The sequence below is a fragment of the Sardina pilchardus genome, chromosome 3, assembly GCF_963854185.1.
Source record: "Sardina pilchardus chromosome 3, fSarPil1.1, whole genome shotgun sequence".
Lineage (NCBI taxonomy): Eukaryota > Metazoa > Chordata > Actinopteri > Clupeiformes > Clupeidae > Sardina > Sardina pilchardus.
This window is the reverse complement of record NC_084996.1, coordinates 32,486,155-32,498,654: the sequence shown is the minus strand read 5'-3', so window position 1 is coordinate 32,498,654 and position 12,500 is coordinate 32,486,155. Positions and strand designations below refer to the sequence as shown.

Sequence of the window (12,500 nt, the reverse complement as noted above, 5' to 3'; positions counted from 1 at the left end):
CAGTACCTGATAAAGTAAGGTGTCCAGCATGCTAACGCTAAAGACTTTCCCCGCAGCGAACGGCAGTCGGAACATGAACACTAGGTTGGAGCCTTTCTCTCTCTCCTTCTGCAGTGGGTGGAGGGGTGGGGTGGGGATGGGGCGTATAAGATCATGAGGTAGCAGAAAGACAGGCACAGAAGTACAGTAGGTTCGCTTTCAAAATCTTTTACGTAAACCACTTTCGTTTTGACACAACTCTCTGATCAAGGGGAGAGTGAAGGACAGAGAGAAAGAGAGAAAAAAAGAGTGAGAGAAAAAGAGAGAGAGAAAGTCTGTGCGGTGAAGAGACCCACAACCCCCCTTCAAGTGTTCTTCCAAGGTCTTTCTTACTTCCATTACTCTCGCCTCAATTACTGGAGTTGCTCTTAGGTTGCAGGATATAAAAGACCCTCTTACCTTCTCCAGTTTGGAGAGGGCCAGTGAATAGTGGTCTTTGACTTTGAACTGCATGAAGCGCATGTTGGCGGGGTGGGTGAGCTCTGTTATGATGCTGAGAGCTGGGAACAGTCTGTAAAGTGCCGAAAGCGAGAAGAAAAGAGAGAGAGAGAGAGAGAGAAGGCAAGGAGAGAGCTCTTAATGCAGCTTATAGTACGCACTGTTCACGATCAGATACTTTCATTACCAGCGATTTTCTGGTTAATAAGGCACAGGGTCAAAGACAGATGTGGATGTCCTGTAAGTAAAAGGTTGGTGAGTGGTCTGATAGAATATTGTGTTCTATTACACTGTGCTGTTGCACACTGCATTACGTATTAAGTGCCGTGTGTGTGAGATTCTGAGACACCCTTCAGGATGAGACACACTGAACACGGAGCCTACCTGAAGAGTGTCTGAACATTGACGATGGTCTTAGCGTCTGCCATGTAGTCCTCCTCCGCTATCATCGAGCTCTCCTTATCTACCACCACCATAGTGTCTGCGAACGTGACTCCACAACGTAGCAGGCTGTCTAAGCTTCAGAGACAGAGAGAGAGAGGGAGAGAGAGAGAGAAATACAGAGAGAGACACACAGAGAGAGAGAAACAGACAGAGAGAGGGAGAGAGAGAAATACAGAGAGAGACACAGAGAGAGAGAGAAGCAGACAGAGAGAGGGAGAGAGAGAAATACAGAGAGAGACACACAGAGAGAGAGAAACAGACAGAGAGAGGGAGAGAGAGAAATACAGAGAGAGAAAAGGGAGAGAATGAGTTTGGGCAATGAGCCATTACTCAAGTGCGTTTTGACTTTTGCTAAAGTGCTTCAGTGCCAGGACTGCAGCGAGGTTGCCCAGGTGTGGAATACTGGAAGATGAATACGGGCCTGCTGGGACAGGTGCTTTGGCTCTCACTTACTTGTCTATGGAGCCCACCGTGTAGAACACCATAGGGAACCAGCAAATAGCTTCTAAAAAGTCTGCCTCCGGTCTGAAGAATGATGAGAATAAAAAAGGGAGAGAGAGATAGAGACAAAGAGAGGAGAGAGAGAGAGGGAGAGAGGGAACAAAAGAGCAAGAGACAAAATGAAAGGCACAAACAACGCATTGAAACATCAGTAATAACATTATGTGCATTGATTGTAGCCATAACAAATGGTCATTACAAGACAACATGGCTGTGCTTACATTGTTTAAATCATTTTCCTCATCTTGGGAGCAAAAAAAAAGCCCTAACCTTTAATATGCAATAAAAAAATCCTTTTCCCCATCCGTGTAATGTGCTGAACAAAGACATAATGCCCCCATGGCCAGAGGCAACACACACAAGCTGAAAGGCTGAACGGGGACATGACTCAAGTGTTTACGGCATTTCAGTGCATTAGATGGGAGCGTTCGGCAGTGCACCGTGCAGCAGGCTAGACAGAGATTACTTCTTCTCATAATACATGCAAAGGCTCGTTAGAGCCGGCGGTCAGACAGCGGAAATGAGAAGAATGCTCGTGTCACGCCGATGCAAAACCGCTCTCCATTCCTCGTGGCTAATCGTTGCGAGGGTTGGCGGTGCGATGCGACTCCCATCAGCGCAGTCGTTTATCTATGCCGTCGGTAAGGGAGCCCCGACACGCACCGATATCCAGTCAACTAATTAGATGATTCATTTTTATCAGGCTGTTGTGCTTACTGGAAAATTTAACAACCCGACGCAAAGAATTAGCATTAACATTAGCGATGGGGCTGCTAGCAGTTCACCAGATTAGCCACAGGAGGGCCTCCCATCCTGGGCTGCCGTGAGATTGTTACTTTGACTCTCATGTGGGTAACATGCTCTCGTTATAGTGAATAAAGCAGCAGGCTCACACCAGTTGTTTTGACCACAGTGCATTTCCCCAAACCATAGTTGCTAACCTGTTAGCAACTTAGCTTGTTGGCATTGGGAAATTGAATTGCAACCAACAGTTGCTAACTTACTTAGTTAGCAACTATGCTTTTGAGAAACGAACCCCTGATCTCCGCCCTGGGGCGTGGGTGGTTCTTACATGCTCTCGAGCAGAAGCACGATGGGGTTGAGCTCCTTCCTGGGCCGGTAGTAGGCCCGCAGGGGGACGATGAAGTTGTAGAGCCCGTTGCCCGCGCTCTCGGCCGACACGATAATCAGCTTGTTCTTGAACCCATAGGAACGAGCGTCCTCGAACGGGATGTGAGGACAGGCCTACGGAACAGAGGGCAGAAGTGATGAGATGAGATATGAAGGAAAGGCCAGCACAGAAAGAGAGAGAGAGAGAGAGAGAGAGAGAGAGAGAGAGAGAGAGAGAGAGAAATGGTAGAAGAGAGGACCTGAATGGAGAAGAGGCAGAACGGAAAGGTTAGGAAGAATGAGGTCTCTAGAGGGACTTTGTCAGTTGGAGAAGGCCAGTTGTGTTAAGTGTGTTGAGGTACGGTAAGCCTGTTAATGACTTCAGGAGGGATGTTTCACCACAGGGGATTTGCTGTTTCATGCATTTTCCATGAGGTGCTTGAGCTGAGCTGAGCTGAGCTGAGTTGCGGCTGTCTCGGTCGCTCACCTTGTCCAGACGGAGGCAGCAGAAGGGCATCTTCTCCTGCAGCAGGTGGCACAGCGCGGGCGAGCTGCCAATGTAGGGGGAGTTCAGTGGGTACCCCTTCACCCACCTGCCACAGTAATGAGCGCACACACACACCACACACACACCTCATTAAACTTTAACCACGTCCTCATTAGTAGTCAGCGGTTATCAGAAGACCTAGAGCGAACTCACTAACTACGCATATTAACATTCATAACAGTCGACGACCCGTAAAATAATACCATCTTAGGAATGAGAAACATTGTATTCCTGGGCACGCTGAGGTGGTCAGAATTATACACACACGAGGACACATGAGAAAACACACCCACCCCCACACACACATGCACACACACACACATACTGTACGCACACGCACACGCACACACACGCACACACTCCAATCTAGCCCATCGCTTGCCAGAATTGTAGACTCCACCTCAAAAGGTGTGATGTCTTCATGCCCCCAATTACTCACTCGACGTGTCCACCCCACCACGGAACCTTCTGGTCGCGGTCGCTCTCCTCCTTGCCCTCCTCTCCGCCCTCATCCTCCGACTGGTCCCCCAGCAGGTCGAAGGTGGCACTGCCCACGCCGTCCACCAGCTCCAGCACGGGTGCGATGCTGTGCCTTCGCTCCTCCGCCGACTCCCCCATGGCGGGCAGCGCCAGGGTGTTGGCGCCCACCGACTCCGACCTGCCCCCGGTCCGTATGCCCGGGCCGCCACCCAGCGCCATGCCCCCCGTGCCCTGGCCCTCAGGGCTGCTGTCGCAGGAGTCGTCGTGCAGGTCGATGGCCACCGTACCTGTGGGTGGGGAGTGTGGACAGAGGACCACATAGCGATCAAATACACAATTACTTACTTTGGTCAACAAAAATGGGCTTGTTTTATTCAGACTTGAATTGATATCATGAATTATCAGTGTCTAACATGAACTATCAGCTTTGTTGGAGCTGTTGATCTCTCTCTCTCTCTCTCTCTCTCTCTCTCTCTCTCAACGTTTCATGGACACAATAATGCCACAAAATGTATAACCCTCTTGTATTGTTTCATCTGGAATGAATGCATTTCAGTGTACTAATGCATTCTGTCAACGAAAATAACAGCTACAAATAGCTACATGAGTCGCAACCATTCTTTTCTGTCATGAGAACAGAGAAACTGTCACCAGAGCAAAAAGATTATAGGCATGGTCCTCATAGATTTCACTAGATGGTGGTATTGGACAAGCTTCCTTGTATTACTGAGTGCTATGATTTTGCAAAAAAGTCATTCAAATAACTTGTCTGAAATATTCAACAGTTGCCTCTAGGATGAAATAGAATGAAATGTTTAATGAATGACCACACACACACACACACACACTTTTGCGATGTATTTCACACAGTGATATTCATTTACATCAGTTGGTCTCACTCTGAGGCAATCACACATATTTTTAAACTACAATAGAAGCATGATTGCACAGTTGATGCACAATTAAGCATATACATAGTGCAAATTGATAAACATAACAAGAAAGTCCGACGAATATGCTCCTTACAACTGGCTTTTGCCAAGATTGTCACTGACAGCTGAACGTGTTAAGAGACATTTTGTAAGAATTCCTGTGACTGCAAAATGGTCTGTAAAAGTGCCGGGGACAGAGGGCACGAGGGGGCTTTGACCCACCCTATCACTGGGAGACACACAGAAAGTGGAGGTATTAAGCTGACCCAGGGCTTTCATCGAGGTGAAGCAATGTGCGATCATGTTAAGTACAATAGAAGAAACCTCGCTGCACATAGCTTTAGAGCTTTGGAAGAAAAGCAAAGCATATGCTTTTTATCAGAGAATGGAAGCCTTTTTCTGAGGGCTTTTTTCTCTCCTGGGAATCGAAAAAAGAGTGATTCGTTTTCTTGGAAACGCATTTTAAGTCACCAAGGTTGTCACAGTGTGAGAGTAAAAGCACATAGTTCAAGGAAAGAGAAGAGGCGTATTTACATAAAAGCACACATCCCTTAGCAAAAGGAAGTTTATGGAAGTATACTTAGTCTACTTAGTCTAGTATAGTATACTTCTACTTAGTCTAGTATAGTTAGTCTACTTATTTTGAACTAAGCATACTTTAAAGAGTCACCCTAAAATAGGTTTTTTGAGCTGTTGATTGATTGAAAATACTCATAAGTGGTGAACTGTACTATTACCAGGGTTAATATTGACAAAAATTGTGTTTCTCGACAAAAGTAACATTTCGTCTGATTTTGTATTGGAAATATTGCTCTCCGCGCATACTACAGTTTGAAGCATGCCATGGCATGTTGTTCCAAAGTACTATTGGAATGCTGACGTTGTCATGCACTTCTAGTCCAACACTACGTCACCGGGTCGTTACAAATTAGGACTGAAACGCCCCAACACCTGCTACCCTGATTAGCCTACCTGTGATAAGCCATTGTCTGCAGCACTCATTCCCAGATTGACACGAAATCACCATGGTTGATTGGTTGCAGCATTGCTGCACTCCCTCTCCAAATTTCAGAACGTCTCGCCCATTTTGAAAGCCTTTTTCAGAAATGTGACGTGGGTGGAGTTATGGGGTGAAGTAACTCTTTAATTTTGTGTACTACAGTAAATTCCTGTGTATTAGTCACATTGTGTATAAGCTACAGGACAGTGTTTATCCAAGTTAAAAGAAACAAAACCATATCAATACCATATTAACTGCTCCCATGTATTACGTAACCTCATAGCTGAAGAAAATTGGCAAAATTAATGTATAAGCTGCGGCCAATAGTTGGGAAATTACAGTAATCAGCGATACACTAAATTGATTTATGTTTGGCTTATAATGATAACCCTACTGTACATACACGTTTAAGTTGATCTGGCCCATGTTTGGCCTTTATACTTAAATATACGTATTTTTTGTCACATACTGTACAGCAAACATCACCTCACCATCTGTCCCCTGAATACACTGTAAAAAAATGTGCTCTCTGTGGAGAGCCCAGGCTCCAAAAACGGCAACAAAAACAGCCTGGTACAGCCAATCACCAATGAGATGCATGCTCCGGAGCTCAACAGTCCCACCCACAGCTGATTCCGGAGGTAAGAATCCAATGCAATTTCTCCATTGACAACTGGAGTATAAGCCATACAATTGTGACCATCCATGGTAGACTTAAAACCAGCGACGACATGACTAAGCGATTGAAACTTAATGAAATTAACTTTAAGCATACAGTACCTTTCTCTGGTAAGGGATGCCCCATTCATCTAGCAGGGTCAAATATTGATCTAACTGATGACAACATTCAATTAATCTGACAGAGACAAAGTGTTGGAGTGAAACAGAAAAGATGAACTGACATATTTATGTAACAGATGGCCTTTTTCTCTGCTGTTCATTTCTTTATCATCTATGGTTCTCTTTTATCTTCTTTATTGATGTTTTTTTTTAATCTTCTTGACACAGTAAAATTAATCAATCATGCACAAAAACGACACACACCAAAATGATCAATAGGGCTTTGAAACAAACATAAAAAAACAGATGACCAACAAACTAAGGTAGAACAGGAACTGCACCATAAAAAAATAAAAAATAAAAGTAAGGTCATATCACATCAAACCTCAGGGCACTGTAGTGCGAGTGGCGTGGTACTGACCCAAATAAGGTCATATCACATCAGGGCACTGTAGCGCGAGCGGCGTGGTACTGACCCAAATAAGGTCATATCACATCAGGGCAATGTAGTGTGATCGGTGTGGTACTGACCCATGCTAGTGATGTAGTGCGAGTGGTGTGGTACTGACCCATGCTGGCGATGATGCTGTGGACGGGCAGGCGCGTGAGGCCGTGGTAGATGGTCGGCGGGACGCCTCTGGGGTCGACGCCCGGCCCCCGCATGGGCTCCCGGTGGTCCCTGACGAAGGCCGAGTTCTCCTCTTTGGAGATGTTGATGTAGAAGCAGGTGTCTGAGGCGGACATGATGTGACAGGGCCCCGGGTTCAGCAGGATGTTAGAGGTGTCCAGCCGGCGCACCCCGATCAGACACACGCCATACCTGCCATCAGAACAGCACGCTCAGCGGCTCTGTGAGTGTGTGTGTGTGTGTGTGTGTGTGTGTGTGTGTGTGTGTGTGTGTGTGTGTGTGTGTGTGTGTGTGTGTGTGTGTGTGTGTGTGTGTGTGTGCGTGTGCGTGTGTGTGTGAGTGGGTGCATGTGTGTGTTTTGTATGCATGACCAAGTGTGTATGTGATGGAGCATGTGAGTGTGTGTGTGTGTGTGTGTGTGTGTGAGTGTCTGTGTGTATGACTGAGTGTGTACAGTATGTGATAGATAGAGCATGTGTGTGTGTATGTGCGTGTGAGTGACTGTGCATGCTTGTGTGAGATTGTGTGTATGACTGAGAGTGTATGTGATGGACCATGTGTGTGAGTGTCTGTGTGTGTTTGTGCGAGTGTGTGTGTGTATGACTGAGTGTGTATGTGATAGAGCATGTGTGTGTGTGTATGTGCGTGCGTGTGGGTGTGCGGGTGACATGGTGGTCTTACTTCTTGTGTGCATGAAATGAGGCAAAGGTGAAGCTCTTCCCCTGGTACTCCCCAAAAAACTTGCTCTCCTCCAGTTGAATGTGGTGCACCTCATTGGCAGAGCACCGCCGGTATGTCCGCTGCCATTGGTCCACTGAGCTGGCCCCGCCCTCCCTGAGACGGCAGTTGAGGACTGGTTACATGGCGACATGACTGACCTTTTCAAAGATTCCCTCACTCTACCCCCCCATGCCCCCAACCTCCTGCTAAATATGACCACCCGTTCAGTGACATTTCCTTGGCTTTAATGGTTTACATCTAAAAGGGAATCAAACATGTCAGTTTGCAAAATGGACAAAACACAATGTTATGATGCTGCCTCAAAAAAAGGGAAGAAAGAGACAAGCCCACACATGTGATGTAACACCTCACACACTGCATGATGTGTCTCCTCTGTGAACATGATGAACAGAGGCTTTAATGGGGAGAAATGAGGTGTGTGTGTGTGTGTATGTGTGTGTGTGTGAGTGGAGGAGTGGAGGAGAGAGGAGGAAGGGAAGGAGAGGAGAGGCTGATGCAACAAAGACGAAGGAGGAAGAAGGGTGGTAAGTGAGTGAGAGAAAGACAGAGAGAGAGAGAGAAACAAAGGGAGGGAGGGAGGGAGGGAGGGAGGGGGCGCTTCAGATCATGGACACAGTGCTGTTGGTCTGGTGGCCGACAGGACGCTTGTGCACTGACCTGGAGAGGGGCTGGAAGGCTCCGCTTCGCTGCCTGAAGGCCTCTGAAGGTGCTGTCCTGAAGGAGGGATGCATGGGAGCCAAGGGATGGAGAGAAAGAGGGAAGGAATGAAGGAAGGAAGGAGGGAGGGAGAGAGGGAGGGAGGGAGGTGGGGTATGGCAGGTGTGATGATATCATGTGGGATGGCAAAAGCGTAACAAATTGAATGCTGAGGTTTTTTTCTCCTGAATGAGTTCACGAAGATGAGAAAAAGTTTGAAGCGTGTGTGTGAGTGTGTTAATGTGTGTGTGTGTGTGTGTGTGAGTGTGTGAGAGTGAGTATGTGTGTTTGTGTAAGTGTATGTGTGTATGTGTATGTGTAAGTGTGTGTGTGTGTGTGTGTGTGTGTGTGTGTGTGTGTGTGTGTGTGTGTGTGTGTGTGTGTGTGTGTGTGTGTGTGTGTGTGTGTGTGTGTGTGTGTGTGTGTGTGTGTGTGTGTGCGTGTGCTTGTGTAAGTGTGTGTGCGGCGGTCTCCACTCACTGTCCTCTTGACGAATGAATCAGTAAGGTGATCAGGGTGGAGGTGGCCGGACAGACGCAGTTGAGAGCCAGCATGGCGTACTTAAACTCCTCTTCACACACCACATGGTCTACAGACACAAAAACACACACACACACACACACACACACACACACACACACAAATGTCAGGGGGTAGGAAAAACAAAACAACATTACCCACAATTACCCATGGCCGCAGACAGTCACGCCTGAGATGCACATTCTCCAGCAAGCGTATTAATAATGACCGAAACCCTGAGCTGTGAAGGCTACGGTGCTCTCCAAAGATTCAAGTGTGTGTGTGTGAGTTTTCATCAAGTGTGTGTGAGTCTGGACAAGGAGCCTGACTCAACTGATGTCACGTCAAAGCAGCGAGGGGGCGGGAAATACTGCTGTCAGCAGCATCTCAGGGGGGGAAACAGCCTATCACGTTGCAGCATCACTGGGGGGCCCAATCAATTAAACTCGCTGCCGGAGGCACCAAAATGGGCCATCCTCTTCTAAAGGAGAAACCTGGGTTTTTTTCACATGATTCTCTGTTTCTTGAGGATAAACACGGGGGCTCACGGACATGCCCCCAGGCCCAGAGTGTAGCGCTGTTAGCTGCCTGGCTGTTTTAGCTGGTGGAACTAGCGACTCAATCTAGATAAAAACTGGGGGTTTCAGGGGGGGTTTGTACCGACAGCCCTCAGTGACCTCTGAGAAACAGAGATCTTTGAAAAATAACCGGATTTTTCCTTTAACCCGACTCATACTGTACACAATTCACAGACATACAGTAGCGTGCAGAAGTAGGATGCTCTCCAAACAAACACACTTGCAGGTAAAGAAGATATCACAGTGCGCAATATTCTCTCCTATCCACACTCTTGGATGGACACTGATTGAAAAGGAAATGGGTGTTGGCCCCGCCAAATGGCTACGAGGCGAGAGGAGCTGAGGAGCTGAGAAGCCGAGATTGATTGCCGAAGTGTGTTCCCAGTGAGTGGGCAGATTATGTTGGGGGCTAGTAATAATGAGAGCAGCAGGCTACAGCGTGCGCACCACGCACAGGTCCAGCAGCTCCAGCTGCCCACGGGGGACGCCAGGTTCGAGTCCAACCTGCAGTCATTTCCCCGATCTCACCCCATCTCTCTCTCTCTCTCCCACTCGCTTCCTGTCAATCGCACGGTCCTATCCATAATGAAGGCAAAAAGCCCAAAAAATGTGACGTGATCTGGGAAAAACCCTTCACATGGTGCAATTTTACTAACTTGTGATTTTCATATCATATTCCTAGCAACATCCAAGATTTTGGGAGGATAGTATCCAGGATTTAGCTAGGGGACAGTGTCCAAAATGTTGCTAGGATGGTATCAGAATCTTACATTGATGAAATTTCACCAGAGGGCTGAAACAGAGTAACAATCAAGGATTTTTGAGCGCACCATGTGAAGGGTTTTCCTGGATTGCCTCATAAATAAACTGCAATAATGAGAGGAGAGGGTGGAGACATAGGAGAGTCCAGAGAGGGGTGACTGTCTGCCCTCCACTGCCCCCAGCACAGCTGATCGCCCTGACCTCCCCAACACCGGGCTATAGTGTTGCGCGGGTGGGCTTTTTCTAAAAACTCACCCCAACCCAGCGCCAGATTCAGACAATTTTTTATGTGAGAGCGTGCAAGAGAGCTCTGCATGTAAGTGGTCATGTTAATTGCCTTTAAGGTCATAGCATGTTGCCATGCGATTTAGAAAGTCTGTAATGCAAAATGTTAAGCTAATTCATTGCACCTAATATATCATAAGTTCTCAAGAGAGAAATGCACATTTTCACTTTTTTGACCCGACCCACCCGCAATATTTAGAAAAAACTACTAGACCTACCCAATAAACTACTATACCTACCGCATCACTATAGGGCTACACCCGAGCCCTAGTCTCTGGCCTCCTGATCGGCTGTTGAATACACATGATGGGGTAAACATCGGCAAAGGCCAAGGGCTCTACTTCCATGCCAAAGACATGGCATCAATTCCATTCAATTCATTCAAAAAAAAGAGCAGAAGAGCAGAAAGAGAGCTGTGTGTGTGTGTGTGTGTGTGTGTGTGTGTGTGTGTGTGTGTGTGTGTCTTTGTGTGTGTGTGTGTGTGTGTGTGTGTGTATCTGTGTATGTGTGTCTTTGCCTGTGTATGGGGGGAAGAGAGAGAGAGAGAGAGAGAGAGAGAGAGAGAGAGAGAGAGAGAGAGAGGAGGAACAACATAACAACAGAGTGAAAGAATAGAGGAGAGGATAGAAAAGAGCGTAGAGAGATGTGTGCAAGCAGCCACTGAGGGTAAGAGTCTGTGAATGCGACGTAATTGATGTAACTGATGTAAGCAGGCAACACAGCACAATAAAATAGGCCAGCTACCTTAATGATCTCTTAATCGATGAAGCAGCCGGCTTCATTTGCATGTACCTCATTAGCGTGGCGTTGGCGTAAACACACATTTCAGACAGAGGAGGCAGACAACATTCATATTCAAGCACCAAAAAAAGACAAACACCTTTTTCTCTCCTGACTCTGCAATAACGATTCAATGTTCGAGTGAGCCATTAAAAAGCTAGTCAAACTGATGAGGAAAATGTATCAACAGTAGAGGTGACTTTATAGCCTTCTGCTCTCCTGGTGTCGGCCTTCGCTGGCTTATTACAATGATGGCATTAAGATCAGCTACCCTACAATGGCCATAATGTGCACGTGAGGCAATCCTAGGCACAGTCTCATGAGTGGGTTATTAACATCTGTTTGTTTAGCACAGAGATAGCCAAACTGTGGAACGTGTGCTTCTTCTAGGGGGTACGCGAGATGAGAAGGGCTATGGTGGCGAGGTGTTAACATTAACTTTTCATATCTTTTGTAATTAATTCATGAATAAATGAATAAATTCAAATCAGGTCATAATGACATGGAAACATAAAATTAAAGGATATCATTTGTGAACTCTATGGTAGGCTATGTTTTCATTATAAAAGGGCGACTTACTAAACATGATGCCTGGAATACGTCAGTGGAATCCGTTACACTTTTATGTGTCGGATGGTGGGGATGGTGTATTTTCATTAGGGCATGGGTAGGCGTTGTGAGAGCCATACTCAACCAGTGTGGAGTGGTATGGGAGCTATGGTGATGGTCAGGTTCAGTGTGCTTTAAGGTCTAAAGTCGCCACAGCATATGGAAGCATCACTGATAGGCGTGATAGTTTTGTCTTAAAGGCCTGTATGTACAGAGTCTGATTTTTCGGACGAAATATTTGCATGAATATACTGTACGGAGGCTATCAAACACACATATTCTAATTAGTCTGTACACACCAAGCATGAAGTTTGTTGCGAACTTTCGGAACAGTCGACAAGTGAAAAAATGGACTCGGTCGACTCAGTGTCTACAGCCTTAAAGATAGATAGATAGATAGATAGATAGATAGATAGATAGATAGATACTTTATTGATCCCCAAGGGGAAATTCAAGGTCCCAGCAGCTTAAGACACCACACACAACATACAGTACAATGTAAACAATGTAAACAGGAAAAATAAAAAGCAAATCAACAAATCAACATGACTAAAGGAGCAGTAAAATACTAGATAAGGTATGCATGAATGTACTGTGGATTGGTACTGTGATACTGTGATACTGTGATCCA

General features: G+C 46.4%; 1 protein-coding gene across 1 annotated transcript in view; it reads right to left on the bottom strand.

Moving 5' to 3' along the window:
- The window catches only part of kcnt2b (potassium sodium-activated channel subfamily T member 2b), a 68,401-nt gene that overhangs the window by 7,617 nt on the left and 48,284 nt on the right, over positions 1 to 12,500 (bottom strand). Inside the window, 11 exon segments of the mRNA XM_062531005.1 lie at positions 7 to 108; positions 439 to 550; positions 862 to 996; positions 1,375 to 1,446; positions 2,495 to 2,667; positions 3,020 to 3,146; positions 3,519 to 3,846; positions 6,841 to 7,091; positions 7,581 to 7,733; positions 8,298 to 8,354; positions 8,817 to 8,925. Of these exon segments, the coding sequence (XP_062386989.1) occupies positions 7 to 108; positions 439 to 550; positions 862 to 996; positions 1,375 to 1,446; positions 2,495 to 2,667; positions 3,020 to 3,146; positions 3,519 to 3,846; positions 6,841 to 7,091; positions 7,581 to 7,733; positions 8,298 to 8,354; positions 8,817 to 8,925 (1,619 nt within the window).